Here is a 15,428-nt window from a genome sequence, read left to right as displayed (position 1 = left end):
GAGCACTGTAACTAACAAGCTGCAATTGAAACAAACAAAAAAAACCCTCCCCACCCACAACAGACCATGTGGTTCCAGGTGTCATAAGAATAAAAATGTCCCATTACTCCTCAGCAGGTGTAGCAAAGGAATAATCATTACACGCTAATCATAATACACACCAAAATTTATTAAATCAAAAGAGCCGTTTACTTCAAGACCCCCCCAAACCTTCCTATACTGCGAAGGAGGAGATGAATCATTAGTTCTACTGTTGCCAAAAGTGGTGAAGTCAAACCACACTTTGTTCCTTTAATCTCTGCCCACTTCGTTCTTTTCTTTTCCTCCTCTTTCCTCAAGTCTTCCTTAAGCACCTATTCTCCATCTCCCCCCCCCTCTCTCACGCACACACACAGGGATCCTGGAGCAGGGCACAGAATTTAGCCGCTCTAGAGGCATGGATGGGTTGGTGACCTGCATGAAAGTTCACTGTCCTCTTCTGACACCTGGGCACCAGGGGTGGAGCTCTGCTGTAGGAAGGGGCGGGGCTGTTTCTTTTTTGCTGAAAAGCTTGGCTTATTCGCACGACCCATTATTGAAAGAAGACGTAGAGAGGTGGGTTGCCTGGGATGTCCTGAACATCCTGCTCCCAAGGAGTCGTGCACGCCAGCTAGCCTGCTCCACATTACTTGAGCCGCCAGCATGGCCACATACAACGTCCAGGTGGTGACTGGGAAGCAGATCCGCGCTGGCACCATTGATTCTGTTTTTGCCACCTTGGTGGGCACCCATGGCGAGAGCCCCAAAACTGTGCTGGACAACTGGGGCCCAGATTTCTACAGAGGAGCGGTGAGTGGTTCCGAACAGGCATGGTTTGGGGGGGGCAGGGGGGCAGAGCATTTCTTTTTTTAAAAAAAATGGCGTATCTAACATTTCCCTCTGATGAGCTGGGTACCGGTAACTGAAAAGCAGAGTCAAATCTTCCCCAAGGAGCAAAATAATAATATTTGAGAAGTAAAATGTTAAGTATGCTTTTCTGCTACTGGAAAAATGAAAAAAAATCTGTTGTTGCATTTTCTCCTGAGAATAAATTGTGTTTGCGTGCTTGCTTTGCTGGTTTGATACGTGCCTGAAATCAACCTTCTCTTTTGCCTGCTCATGCTTTCCATGTTAAAACTTGCTGATAAATAGTTGGATGCGGTTATGTCTACCCCTCTGGCCATAGCCTTTTCCCCCTTCCCAATATTGTGTAGCAAGTCAGTGGTTATCCAATTAAACGCTTCCAGTGACATTTAAACAGAGTGTTCTATATGCACTGAGTTTTGAATAAAACCCCATCAATATAAAAATGTCTAATGATAATTTCATAGAATATTAATTCAAAATAATACGAGACATCTTGGCCCTATTAATTTTGTGTGGTCTTCTCCACTTTCCCCCAAGGAAGTTTAACTCTGTCTGAAACGTTAAAATTAGGTCGGGAAAAGAATGGAAATCTCAAGGCTCCACTCATGTAATTTCTTTTAAAAACATTTTAAAATTAATTTTCCAATAATTACCCAATATTACCAGAGTTTTGCCAATTATGCAGATTCCAATTAATATCAATATAATTCCAGTCATTTCCAGATTTATACAATTTAATCAATGTGGTTTCCTGTGCTCCTTGATCAATGTTTTTTGTCCAGTTCTTATATTGCTGTGGTTCATATTTTTTAATTAACATCTAATTACATTTCAGTTGGTATATTAATCATTAAGATAACAGCTGCATTTTTAGTGATTACTATTTGTGTTAATACCTTATCTAACTTCCCATAGGATTTCAAATGAGGTGCTCTAATTATTTTCCTTCTCCCTGCGTGTGTCAGTCTGAATATATCCAATTATAAAACTCCTTGGCCTTTGTCTACTGTCCAATTCTTGAAATTCCTACAATTGCTGTTGTCTCCCAGTGTAACCGGGGCGGGGCTATAATCCTGGAGAATTCTCAAAATATCTCAATAGCGCCCTCCCATCGTGCTCTCATCTTGCTCAGTGTTTCCAGACAACAACATACTCCAACAGTCCACTCTTTCTCACTTCTCGGTCAACATCTAGAAATTTCCACAGCTAGAGAAAGAGGGATTCAGCTTCCACCGCAGGGGATCTTGGAGTACATTCATTTTAATTAATCACCATCTAAGTCTCCATGCCTCCCTCATCCACGGCTCCAAATTCCTTTCATCTTCATGTGATTCTATGACAGACATACACACAGCACTGAGTTCTCTAGTGGGCTCTACAACCAAATTCCAGTGTGCTCTTGAAGAGCCCCAGAAGAAGAAGAAGAAGCTGAAATCCTCCTTAAAAAAAATTAAATCTGTGGTTTTTGTGCATTCTTGAGATTTTATCTCTCTCACACATCCGTTTCCCTTCCTGTGATTGATGCCAGAAGCTTTCAGGTAGATGTCCAGGTGGGCTGATCTTCTTATTAGTTTTGCTGTCCTGATTTTCATCCCTCAGTTTGTACTTTGGGGATGACTTAAGTTGTTACCAAGCCAGTGTGGTGTAGTGGTTAGAGTGTTGGACTTTGGCCCTGGGAAACACCAGGGTTCAAATCCACACTCGGCCATGAAGACCACTGGGTGACCTTGGGTCTGTCTCTGCCTCTCAGCCTACCTTGCAGGGTTGTTGGGGGGATAAAGTGGAGAGGAGAACTCTGTATGCCTCTTGAGCTCCTTGGAAGGAAGGTGGGATATAAATGCAATGCATAGCACATACATATGGGCCCCAGAGCTCATTTTCAACCCCAGGGGATTCCTAGACATCTTTGGCAGGAAGGCATGGAAAGGATGCTTTTTGCTTCTAAAGCACATTCTTGTGCAATAAATGCTTGAACATGGGGACTACTAAATACCACCGCTATGCTTCCCTCCATCATCTCCCCGCTGCCACCAGCAACAAATACAGAAGCTATGTAAAGGTCACCATACTATGGCAAAAAACCATTCTAACAATTAAGGAAGGCTGGCGCTGTGGGTTAAACCACAGAGCCTAGGGCTTGCCGATCAGAAGGTCGGCAGTTCAAATCCCTGCAACGGGGTGAGCTCCCGTTGCTCGGTCCCAGCTCCTGCCAACCTAGCAGTTTGAAAGCACGTCAAGTAGATAAATAGGTACCACTCCGGCAGGAAGGTAAACGGCATTTCCGTGTGCTGCTCTGGTTCGCCAGAAGCAGCTTTGTCATGCTGGCCACATGACCTGGAAGCTGTACGCCAGCTCCCTCGGCCAATAATGTGAGATGAGCGCCGCAACCCCAGAGTCAGTCACGACTGTACCTAATGGTCAGGGGTCCCTTTACCTTTACCTTTAAAGGAGTAAAAGGTACTAAGGTGGGCATAAGTGAATACAAGATCAAAGTATTTGCAGACGATGTGGTATTAACATTTGAAGAGCCTCAGACCAGTGTAACAGAAGCACTGGAAGTAATTGAAGAGTTCGGGCAATTGGCAGGCTTCAAACTAAATAAAGCCAAAACAAAAACGTTGGTCAAAAATATGGATCAGAAACAAATTGAAGAATTACAAAATAAAACAGAAGTAATGGCAGTGAAAAGGATTAAATACCTGGGCATATGGCTGACCCCTAAACATATCAATTTATTTAAGGATAATTATGTATTGATTTGGAAAGAGATTTAGAAATATGGGAGAGATTGAAGCTCTCTTCCTGGGGAAGAATCTCTGTGATCAAAATGTGTTACCTAAAATGTTATTCCTGTTTCAGATAATCCCTGTGATTAGTGAGATAGGACAGTTTAAAGATTGGATATATATAGATATAGATATAGATATAGATATAGATATAGATATAGATATAGATATAGATATAGATATAGATATAGAGTCATCTGGCAGGGAAAGAAGCCCAGGATAAAGTTTAAATCAGGCATCCCCAAACTTCGGCCCTCCAGATGTTTTGGACTACAATTCCTATCTTCCCCAACCACTGGTCCTGTTAGCTAGGGATCATGGGAGTTGTAGGCTAAAACATCTGGAGGGCCACAGTTTGGGGATGCCTGGTTTAAACTTCTCACTGAGAAGAAAGAAAGAGGCGGATTTTCCCTGCCAGACCTAAAGATATATTATGAAGCGTCTTGTTTGGTTTGGTTGAGGGATTGGATGAAATTAAAAAATACAAGTTTGCTAATTTTGACAGATATGGAAACAGATATGGATGGCATGCATATCTGTGGCATGATAAAGTGAAAGTTCACAGAGGCTTCCTAAATCATTCTATAAGAAAGCCACTATATGAGGTTTGGACCAGATACAAAGAATTGTTAGAATGGAAAACACCATGGTGGCTTTCTCCAGTAGAATCAATCTCAGTAAAAAGGCTAAATATGAAAGATTCCTGGCTTACATACAGGAAGTTGCTAATGAAAGATGATAGAGGGCTAAGGATGAAACCATATGCAGAACTAGCCGATAAATTGTCAGGTTGGTTACAGTACCATCAGATCAATGATGTTTTTAATAAAGATAAAAATAAGAATGGCTTTGGAATTTCAAGATCAAAGCTGGAAACCGAGTTGTTGGAGGGTAAAACAAAAATGTTATCAAAAATGTATGATCTTTTGTTGGAATGGCATACAAAAGATGAAGAAGTCAAGGAGGTGATGACGAAATGGGCACTAGACATTGGGCATAATATAGAATTTGACACATGGTATAGTTTATGGAACACAGGATTATAATTCACTGCATGTATGACTTTAAAGGAGAACATAATGAAAATGATGTCTAGATGGTACTTGACTCTAACCAAGTTAGCTAAAATGTGTAAAATAAGGAATAAGAATCGCTGGAAATGTTATGTTAAAGGTGGTGATTTTTACCATATGTGGTGGACCTGTGACAAGGTTAAAGTCTTCTGGAACAATATATATAATGGGTTAAAAAGAATGTTCAGGTACACCTTTCCAAAAAGACCTGAAGCATTTCTATTAGGAAGGAATGATTGGAGAGGAAATATCAAAAATAGATCAGAAATTGTTTATATATGCTACGGTACTACGGCGGCAAGAATTTTGCTAGCCAAAAAATGGAAACAGTGGGAACTATCAACAATAGAAGAATGGCAAACAAAGGCCATGGAATATGCGGAAGTGGCAAGGCTGACTGGACATATCCAGAACCAGGCTGACCAAGCGTTCCAGAAAGAATGGACTAAATTTATACTATACTTAGAGACTTAATGTACACATATAAAGACACTAGCAGGACTGAGATAAGACTCACTTCGCGAGAAGAATTAACATTCTATTTAAGATAAAAGTGAGCATTAAGACAAGCTAAGATAAATATAGGATGGAGATGTTATAAATGTGCCAAAAAAAATGCAACAGAAAAAGGACAGAGGGAAGTTGTATGTTTGACAGATATAATGGTGGTTTTGTTATGGTATTATATAATTCTTAAAATTTGAAAATCAATAAAAATCATTTTCAAAAACAAAAACAAAACACATTCTAACAAAATCCAGGCTGCATTTCTGAGTGCAAGAGCAATAATGGGGCATTGAAGGGCAGGGGAAGGTGAGCTGGTGCTTAACCCTTCCCCCACCGCCTGTATCCTGCCACGGATTGCCCTCCTGTAGGGAAATCAGGTCCATGTTTCCTCTTTTTCCCAGAAGTGAGTTTCATGGCTTCTTCCTTCCTTCTTTGCTGTTGGCAAACCCCTGGTTCCCGTAACCGGAGAATACCCGGAAGAGCGAGGTTGTGAAACTTACATTTCCTTTCTTAACTTAGGCTGTACTCTGTTGCAAGCGGCTTTTGTAACAGTCTTGTTCTGAAGAAAACCAAGTCCAGCAAAGGAATGCAATATTTTTATTTATTTCATTTATGTTTTATTTATTTATGAATGAAGGGTATGCAATTAGTGTGGATGAGGAGTGGGGAAACACAGTCCTGGGGCCAAAATGCTGTCTTCCGGTCCACTCTATCTGGTCCTTGAGAGTCTCCGCAGGATGCATCCCTCCCCACGTGACTTCACAATGGTGGGAAACGTCCTGGAATTTTGATAATCCCTCTCCTTTGCCCAGGTGGATGGCAGAGGAATGTCCAAGCGTGTTTAGGAATTGGTCCACTGTACACAACTGTCCATGGAGGCACAGGTCAATTCTGTGTCCAGGGCAGCTGTCTATCAGCTCCACCTGGTACGCAGGCTGAGACCCTACCTACCTGCAGACTGTCTAGCCAGAGTGGTGCATGCTCTGGTTATCTCCCGCTTGGACTACTGCAATGCGCTCTACATGGGGCTACCTTTGAAGGTGACCTGGAAACTACAACTAATTCAGAATGCGGCAGCTAGAGTGGTGACTGGGAGCGGCCGCCGAGACCACATAACACCGGTCTTGAAAGATCTACATTGGCTCCCAGTACGTTTCCAAGCACAGTTCAAAGTGTTGGTGCTGACCTTTAAAGCCCTAAACGGCCTCGGTCCAGTATACCTGAAGGAGCGTCTCCACCCCCATCGTTCTGCCCAGACACTGAGGTCCAGCTCCGAGGGCCTTCTGGCGGTTCCCTCATTGCGAGAAGCCAAGTTGCAGGGAACCAGGTGGTGGCGCCTGCCCTGTGGAACGCCCTCCCATCAGATGTCAAAAAGGAAAACAGCTACCAGATTTTTAGAAGACATCTGAAGGCAGCCCTGTTTAGGGAGGCTTTTAATGTTTAAGAAATTAGTGTATTTTAATGTTTCTGTTGGAAGCCGCCCAGAGTGGCCGGGGAAAACCAGCCAGGTGGGCGGGGTATATAATAATAATTATTATTATTATTATTATTATTATTATTATTATTATTATTATTATTATTGTACAAAGGTGAAATTAAGATTAATTGCTCTTCCCTACCTTTGCCTCTGACCAGCCCACCATCCACATGTGTCCCCTGGAAGGGAATAAGACCCTCGAGCTTCCCCAGTGATCGATTGTATGGCTCTCGACAGACCAATGGTCTGACTCAGCATAGGCAGTTCAGCGTGGTGCAATGGTTAGAGTGCTGGACTAGAACCTGGGGGAGACCAGGGTTCGAATCCCCACTTGGCCACGAAGCTCACTGCGTGACCTTGGGGGCCAGTCACTGCCTCTCTCAGCCTAACCTGCAGTGGGGATTAAATGAGATGGGGTGACCGTGAGCAGCTTGGGGGGAAAGGAGGGCCCTGTGATCTCTGGGTGAGGGGCAGTACAAAAATGCAATGAATGAATGAATGGGCCTCATCCACACCAATTGCATACCCTCCAACATTTCTCTGACGAAAAAAGGGACATTCTGTTCTACATCAGGAAGATTCTGGGATATTGGGTCGCTTGATGGGGAGTTGGACTTTAAAAGCCAACCCCAGATTTTTGTATAATGTTGCAGGATTCTCAGTCAGTAAGAGAGACCCCGGGTTCTCAGAGGAAAAGCCTTTGGTTTATGAAGCTACGCAGCTGGCTGCAGTGGGGTAGCTCCCAAAAGCTGAGCGTCGTACCTAGAACAGAGCAGGGGTTTTTTTATAGTGCGAGATAAACAACTACCAGCAGAACATATGACCGCGTCCAGAACAAGATACAATTTTGCAAGCAAGCAAATCACAAGAATCCCATCCCACCAGTTCCTCCCCTGAGCAACTTGATTCCCAAGGAAATTTCAAGATTAGTTCCCTTCTCATGATTAACCTCAATTCCCCATTCCTTCCCAGAAACTGCTATCTTTGCAGACAGAGTTCTGGCCCATCTTCTAATGGCTCACCCATCATGGAGGTTGGGGGGAAGACAAACACCATGTCTGCTTCTATTTGGGGCATTAGGGGATGCTGAGGCAAGTAAATTCTATTTGTTGCATCTATCAATAACAGCAGGGTAGTCGAACAAGCAGGGTAGTTGAACAATGGGACCCAGGTGGCGCTGTGGGTTAAATCACAGAGTCTAGGGCTTGCTGATCAGAAGGTCGGCGGTTCGAATCCCTGCAATGGGGTGAGCTCCCGTTGCTCGGTCCCAGCTCCTGCCCACCTAGTAGTTTGAAAGCACGTCAAAGTGCAAGTAGATAAATAGGGATCACTCCGGCGGGAAGGTAAACAGCGTTTCTGTGTGCTGCTCTGGTTCGCCAGAAGCAGCTTTGTCATGCTGGCCACATGAGCCAGAAGCTGTCTGCGGACAAACGCTGGCTCCCTCGGCCTATAGAGTGAGATGAGCGCCGCAACCCCAGAGTCGGACACGACTGGACCTGATGGTCAGGGGCCCCTTTACCTTTAGTCGAACAAGCAGCTAGCTGCCTGAGTGAGAATGGGGTTCTTCTGAGGGCCGCAGTGCCAAGGAGGACTTTGATAATTCCCATAGAGCCCTACAGGCTAAGTTAAAGATGAGGTTTTTCACCTGGAGTTGAAATCTGTCACTTTATCATCCCTTCCTGCTTTCTAAGGCTGCCTCTGGATCTCCCGACTTTTCTGTTGCAGGTGCATGACTACAAAGTCACCTGTGAGCAGGATCTGGGGGAAATCGTGCTTCTCCGTCTCCACAAAGAAGCTGTATGTAATGTGCTGTCCACTAGCTGGTACTGTAGTTTTGTCACCGTGTCGTCCCACAAGGGAGAAGTCTACAGATTTCCATGCTATCAGTGGATTGCGGGTTCCGATACCCTGGAGCTGAGGGAGGGGACGGGTAAGTGGACCTGCTTGGAGAGAGAGAGAGAGAGAGAGAGAGAGAGAGAGAGAGAGAGAGAGAGAGAGAAGGTCACTACTCTGCAAAATCATCTTTTAGCCTGTTGATTGCCCCCCCCATGGTGATCAAGGGTATTTACTGTTCATAAGAAAATGTAAACTACAGTGGTACCTTGGTTCTCAGACTTAATCCGTTCCAGAAGTCGGTTCCAAAACCAAAGCGTTCCAAAACCAAGGCACGCTTTCCCATAGAAAGTAATGCAAAATGGATCGATCCGTTCCAGACTTTTCAAAACAACCCCTAAAACAGCAATTTAAACATGAATTTTACTATCTAACAAGAGCGTTGATCCATAAAATGAAAGCAATAAACAATGTACTGCAGTCACACAACCAACCAACCAACCAATCAATCAATCAGTAGCTGAACTGGGTTCCAACAGTCACAAAAACCAAACAAAATGAAAAAATTCCTTCCAGCAGCACCTTAAAGACCAACTAAGTTTGTCATTGGTATGAGCTTTCGTGTGCATGCACACTTGAGCCGCAAAAACAAAAACACAAAATAAATAGCAAAAACAGACAGACCTCAGCGTAACACTCAAAACGGAAGTGTGGCACTCAAAACGGAGCACGTTCGGCTTCCGAAAAAAAGTTCGCTAAGCAGAAGACTTACTTCCAGGTTTGCAGTGTTTGGGTTCCAAGTTGTTTGGGTACCAAGGCATTTGAGAACCAAGGTACCACTGTACCAGATCTGAACCGAATGAAGCAGGCTGACATAATAAACACCATCTTTCTTTCTCTCTCTGTCTGTGTCCCTCCAGCGAAAACACCAGCCATGGATACCCATCCTTTACTCCAGGACCAACGAAAGAAGCAGCTTCAGCAGAGACAATCTTGCTACGAGTGAGTGTGGCTGCTGTAAACTTCTAGTAATACAACCTGTGTGTGTGTGTGTGTGTGTGTGTGTGTGTGTGTGTGTGTCTGTGTAATGGATTCCTGGGTTCTGCCTCCAGCTCTCAGGTGTGTGTGTGTGTGTGTGTGTGTGTCTGTCTGTCTGTGCTTCTAGTCCTCATTCCTTCCATTTCCAATGTTCAGAATGCGAGTGCTGTTGCTTAGGCAGCCAAAATGGCGCCACCTGCGCAGGCACACCTTGGGGGAACCCCAAGGTTTGTAGGGATAGTTCAGGGGAGGAAGCCTAAGCGCACAGGAAACCCCTGTGCTCAGTGGACACAGAATGCCGGCTGACTGTTGGGGAGCAGGATGGGAAGCCCGTTTGGCCCTGAAGGAGCATCTCCACCTCCCATCGTCCAGCCTGCACACTGAGGTCCAGCTCCGAGGGCCTTCAGGCAGTTCCCTCCTTGAGAGAAGCCAAGTTACAGGGAACCAGGCAGAGGGCCTTCTCGGTGGTGGCGCCCGCCCTGTGGAACGCCCTCCCAGCAGATGTCAAGGAAATAAACAACTATCTGACTTTTAGAAGACATCTGAAGGCCGCCCTGTTTGGGGAAGTTTTTAATGTTTGATGTTTTATTGTGTTTGTAATATTCCGTTGAGAGCCGCTCAGAGTGGCTGGTAGGGAAACCCAGCCAGATGGGTGGGGTATAAATAATAAATTATGATGAAGATGATGAATGGAATGGAGTTTCCTGCAGGAAGGTGTGGGCGAGCAGGCACTCCCCCCCCACCCCGCACTGCAGCATTTTGTTGCTGGTTCCACTGATGTGTCAGGAGCCAGCCAGCAATAAATCACAAGGAGTAAATGAAGTTAACTCTTTGTTGGGAGAAACTAGGTCTGCTCAGGAGTGCCAGGCCTAATGAGCACAGCAACTCTTTTCAGTAGGTCTTGCCCCAATGAGGCAGTTGTGAAGGTCCTGACCTTCCCACAGCTGCCTAAGTCTCCTCCTCCTCCAGGTCCTTCCTGAGCAATCACAGACTATGCCGGTGTGCCCGTCTTTTGTCCTCCCACTTCATATCTTTCCTGGTCCTGGGGGACCAGTGGGGAGGGGAGATGGTCACAGAAGGAGGGAGGGACCCCCCTGGCTTCTTTACCAGCCTGGCTCATCTCTGCCTCTCAACCTCCTACCTCTCCTACTTCGGCTTCTACCTCTGATTCTGGACTTCCATCTGACACAGACTCTCCCCGTTCACTAAGCCCTGTTGCCTCTTCAGCTTCTGATATCTCTTCTTCCCAGGATTCTCCCTCTGACCACTCAGCATCGTCCCAACACCAGTCTTGGGGCCCCGAGCCTTCTTCTCTTGTTGGTTCCCCAGCTGCTTCCTCCCACCATTCCTTTGCATCCAACCAGTCCATGACATTGTGATACTGATTTCCTTCTACACAGGTGGAAGAAGTTTGCTGAGGGCATCCCTTTCCATCTGGACGTTGCATCCCCCCAGGAACTGGACACAAACATCAGGTTTTCTTTCGTCAAAGCAGTGGATTTTGCCAATCGCTCCAAAGCCCAGTAAGTTTGGGGAAATAAGCCACAATGTTGGTGGCAGATCACGTTCCTTAATGCAGACCACTTTCTGGGCTACGCACAGGCAGTTCCAGGCCAGGGTCTGTGGTAAGCAGTGAAGTGTAGCTGGGTTGCGACAAGGCAAGACACTGTGATAACAGCAAGAACCTTTATTGAACTAACAGAACTGGACAACAGGGGCAAAGCAATTGTTTATATGCATTCCTGAAAGCCTGGGCCACTCCCACTCCCAACGTGATTGGCTGTCTAGATTTCCACGCTGCGAATCACGACTCAGAGTTTCAGGGCCAATGGCAGAGGCCCAAATCCTGAAATGTCCTGTGATTGGACAACATGTATCAGGTCAGAACACAGGGGCTCAGAATCCTTAGTCCAGACTCAATCTTAGGCAAACACAGACCGCTGAATACACAACTAACAGATAAGGGGAAGGAGAATTCTGGAAGGAGGAATAACGCTAGTCAATGTTGCTCTGGTCATTTGCACCTCCTACAATGCCCAGGAAAAGTCTCAGTATATCCCCTCAGAAATCCACCATGTGGGACATACCAAAGAAAGTCCCAAAGTGACTGACAACCAAAGTAAAGCAATAACAATATAATAATGAAATTATGTACACATATTGGTAGCAGATGGAACATTTCAGTATCATATCATTTGCACTGCCCGAATACCCAGGAAAATAGAATCGTAGAGTTGGAAGGGACCCCAAGGGTCATCTACTCAACCCCCCTGCAATGCAGGAATATGCAGCTGCCCTACATGGGTATCGAACCTGCGACCCTGGCATTATCAGCACCATACTCTAACTGATGGAGCTATCCAGCAAAAAACTGTCTTTGTGTGGCGCCAAAAGGAAGACAAGGCTGGTGCCAGGCAGGCCTCCCCAGAAAGAGCATGTGAGATGGCTCATCTACCATGTCTTTCCTCCATGAGAATGTCATGGGGTGGGGATGATGGCTTCTTGCATTTAGTGACGCTCTCCGTATCGTATTACACTGTTTTACTGGCCACTTCTGAAATTCTCGCGTTGATTTCTTTTGATGGTTGGTGTCAGGGTTATTGCGACTACTCTTGAGTAACGACCCTCCACATGCTTGTCTTTCAGAAACTTTTATTGGTGCACATTATTTACAGTGAAGTGAGCTGCTGCTTTCATGTCTCATCAGTCCGAATCAGAATCCGGCACTGCCCCCTTTCGTGACCGGGACCAACATAAGAACCGCGGGATTGAGAACCTCCTCCCCTTTCTCCTCCTCCTTAATTCCGGTCGAAGGGAAAGGTCTCCGGCCCGTCTGAGTCCCATCCTCTCTTTCCCCCTCCCTCTCTTCCTGCATGAGGAGCAGTGGCTCTCGGATGTTGCCAGAGCTCTGGCACTCCCTCTCCGTCTCCTGACTTTCCCCTTCCGACCCTTCGCTTTCATTACTTCTGGGAGAAGGGCTGCTCCTGATGAGGGGGGGCTGTTCCCTATAAGCCCTCCCCCTTAAATCCGGATTGCTGTTGTATTTTAGCTTTGGAAGCTGCCCAAATAGTATTGCTATTGCAGCGTACAAATGCTTTCAGTAAGGACAGTGGTCCCTTGGTTCTCAAACGCCTTGGTTCTTAAACAACTTGGAACCCAAACACTGCAAACCTGGAAGTAAGTGTTCCGGTTTGCGAACGTTTTTTGGAAGCCGAACATGCTCCGTTTTGAGTTTTACGCTTCTGATTTGAGTGCCACACTTCCGTTTGGAGTGTTACATTGAGGTCTGACTGTTTTTGCTATTCATTTTGCATTTTTATGGCTTTTTTTGGTGTGTGACTGTGTGGAACCCAATTCAGCTACTGATGGATTGATTGTGTAACTGCAGTACAGTACATTGTTTATTGCTTTTCGTTTTATGGATCAATGGTCTCGTTAGATAGGAAAATTCATGTTAAATTGCTGTTTGGGGGGGTTGTTTTTAAAAGTCTGGAACGGATTAATCCATTTTGCATTACTTTCTATGGGAAAGCATGCCTTGGTTTTGGAACGCTTTGGTTTTGCAACTGACTTCTGGAACGGATTAAGTTTGAGAACCAAGGTTCTGTAATAGATTGGCCCGTGTGTGTGTGTGCTGTTTCCTGTTCATGAGGCACCTTTAAAAGACAAGGAAGAGCACATTTCATCCTCAGCCCTTGACATTCATCCCCACTTTGTTCCCTTCTGACTTCAGGCAGGTGGAGCTCAAGCTGAGAGGATACTCCACTAGCCAAGAGTCCTGGGAGAAGCTGGAAGATATCAACAAAGTCTTCTTGTTCACCGAGACGGATTTGTCCAGTAAGATGGTAGCCCTGTTGAAAACACACTGCACACAGCCTCTGATAGACCCCCATAGTGTGGATTTCGTTTCCAGCTACCTAGAGATGGGGGGTTGGTTTCCAGAAATCTGGGTCCTCAGCTCTTTCCTGATTTAGTAACACAATGGATCCTACTGTGAATGGGACCTGTGAAGTCCAAAAGTGGTTGCCACTGATATAACGTGCCTGAACCTGCTTTTGCTCGTGGGGAGATCCAGTCGAGGTTAGCGTCAAATCCTGGTCAATGCGCTGACGCTCACGGAATCCTTCAGTCAAGCTTTTAATTTGCTCAGCAGCGGAACAGGGAGTATCTCGGTTTGTTGGCGTCCAAAGCTTGATGGCATTAGGAAAGCTTGCGGAATTTGTTGGATTTAAAGCAAAGGCTGTAAAATAATAAAGCAATGTACTGTACCTATAATGAAATCTGAAGCAACTTAAAGCAATTTGAGACAGTTTGCACAAACTAATTTGCACAAACTAATTAAGGTAATAACTGGCATTGAGAAAGCAATCAGGCTGGGAAAATTGCATAATTGCCTCCTAACCCACTCCAATTGCAAAATAGTTATAGGTTCTTGAGCAAATGAGATTTCTAAATGTCATAATTACCAATCTAACTCAGCAGGCCAGTCTTTGAGGCTTTCAGCTGGGAGATACAGGGCAGGTTAGTAGACAGCAAAAGAGAACAAGAAATTGATTGATTGGTTGCATTTATATCCCTCCTTTTTCTCCATGGACTGGAAGGTGGCTTATATGGTTTTTCCCACTCCTCATTTAATTCCCCAACATCCCTGTGATGTAGGTTGCAGTGTGAGGCAGTGACTGGCCTTGCAGCCTTATTTGCTGATAAGGGTCCTTAAGTTGCGCCCAGGCAGGACAGAGACAGTCAATAATGACACCGGGGGTTGAATTCAGAGAAAGAGTTTTAATCTCTATATAGAGAGACTCCTGGTGACAAGAGTAAAGAAACACAAATTTGCAAAGCTTCTTATACACTTCTTGGGCTCCTTTCCCCCTCCTCTGTAAATATGCGCACGCAAGGGGGTCACAGGTTGCAAATCCATATAAGGAAGATCAGTATCCTGTCCTTCTCATAAACACAAGGGGGTCACAAGTACATATAAGGGAGATCCGTGTCCGGTCCTGTGCATAGACACATGCTGACTCAACAAAGACTTGAGTGGGGGGCTTGAGTCCCTGACTGTTTTGTGCATCAGACTGATAGCGTCAGACAAGGCCAGCCACCCATCCGGCCTTGATAGCAAGCTGGGCATCCTGTTCCTTTTGCTATTGCTTACATTCCACTTTGGCACACAGAGAGAGGCAAAGAAAAAGCATTTTAAGCAAGACATCCCAGGGATATGGGGGGGGGGGGCTAAGCGACACAATCAGAATTATACAATGCAGGTAATGCAAACTATAGGATCAGTTTTAGCTCAATAACACAATTGGCAAACCTCTCCCTTCAGCCTGAGGCTACCCAGTGAGCTTCATGCCTGAGCGGGGATTCGAACCTGGTCCTAGTCAGACACTCTAACCTGGCCTTTCTCAACCGTGGGTCCCTTTATGTTATGGTTACCAGACATCCCCGTTTCCAGGGGACAGTCCCCGGATTTACAAAATCCGTCCCCGGAATGCCCCCGGATTTCGTCTAATGTCCCCGGATTTATATTTTAAGTGTTGTAGATTTATTAGTAGGGGATGAATGTTATGTGATTGGTTCAACGGCACAAGACACATCCTATGGGGACTTCTGGCGAGGCAAAACGGCAGGCGTGGCACCACGGCAGTGAGCAGCTCCTGAAGCCAGCCAGAGCCGACTGCGCTCCCAGGCAGGCTCTGGGCTGCTGAGACTTCCGCTGCCGCCGCCACTGCCAAGGAGGAACTGGGGATGCCTGGCGCATCAACTAGGGGAACCACTGGCACCGCCGTGACCCAAATAATTTCATGACTCCTGGAGGCAGACCCACGT

General features: G+C 45.6%; 1 protein-coding gene across 3 annotated transcripts in view; it reads left to right on the top strand.

Moving 5' to 3' along the window:
- Positions 1-414: 414 nt before the first annotated feature.
- The window catches only part of LOC118094804 (polyunsaturated fatty acid lipoxygenase ALOX15B), a 24,383-nt gene continuing 9,369 nt past the window's right edge, over positions 415-15,428 (top strand). Inside the window, exons 1-5 of one of the 3 annotated variants that reach the window (XM_035135487.3) lie at positions 415-828; positions 8,454-8,658; positions 9,482-9,563; positions 11,000-11,122; positions 13,333-13,436. In XM_035135487.3, coding sequence (XP_034991378.2) covers positions 682-828; positions 8,454-8,658; positions 9,482-9,563; positions 11,000-11,122; positions 13,333-13,436 — 661 coding nt within the window. In that variant the 5' untranslated portion in view covers positions 415-681. The remainder of the gene's footprint in view (positions 829-8,453; positions 8,659-9,481; positions 9,564-10,999; positions 11,123-13,332; positions 13,437-15,428) is intronic. The other 2 variants (XM_088656299.1, XM_088656300.1) reach the window with 2 other exon arrangements.

Source organism: Zootoca vivipara, chromosome 12 (assembly GCF_965207765.1).
Source record: "Zootoca vivipara chromosome 12, rZooViv2.hap1.1, whole genome shotgun sequence".
Taxonomy (NCBI): domain Eukaryota; kingdom Metazoa; phylum Chordata; class Lepidosauria; order Squamata; family Lacertidae; genus Zootoca; species Zootoca vivipara.
Note: the sequence above shows the minus strand (reverse complement) of the source record. Positions and strands in the feature narration are given on the sequence as shown.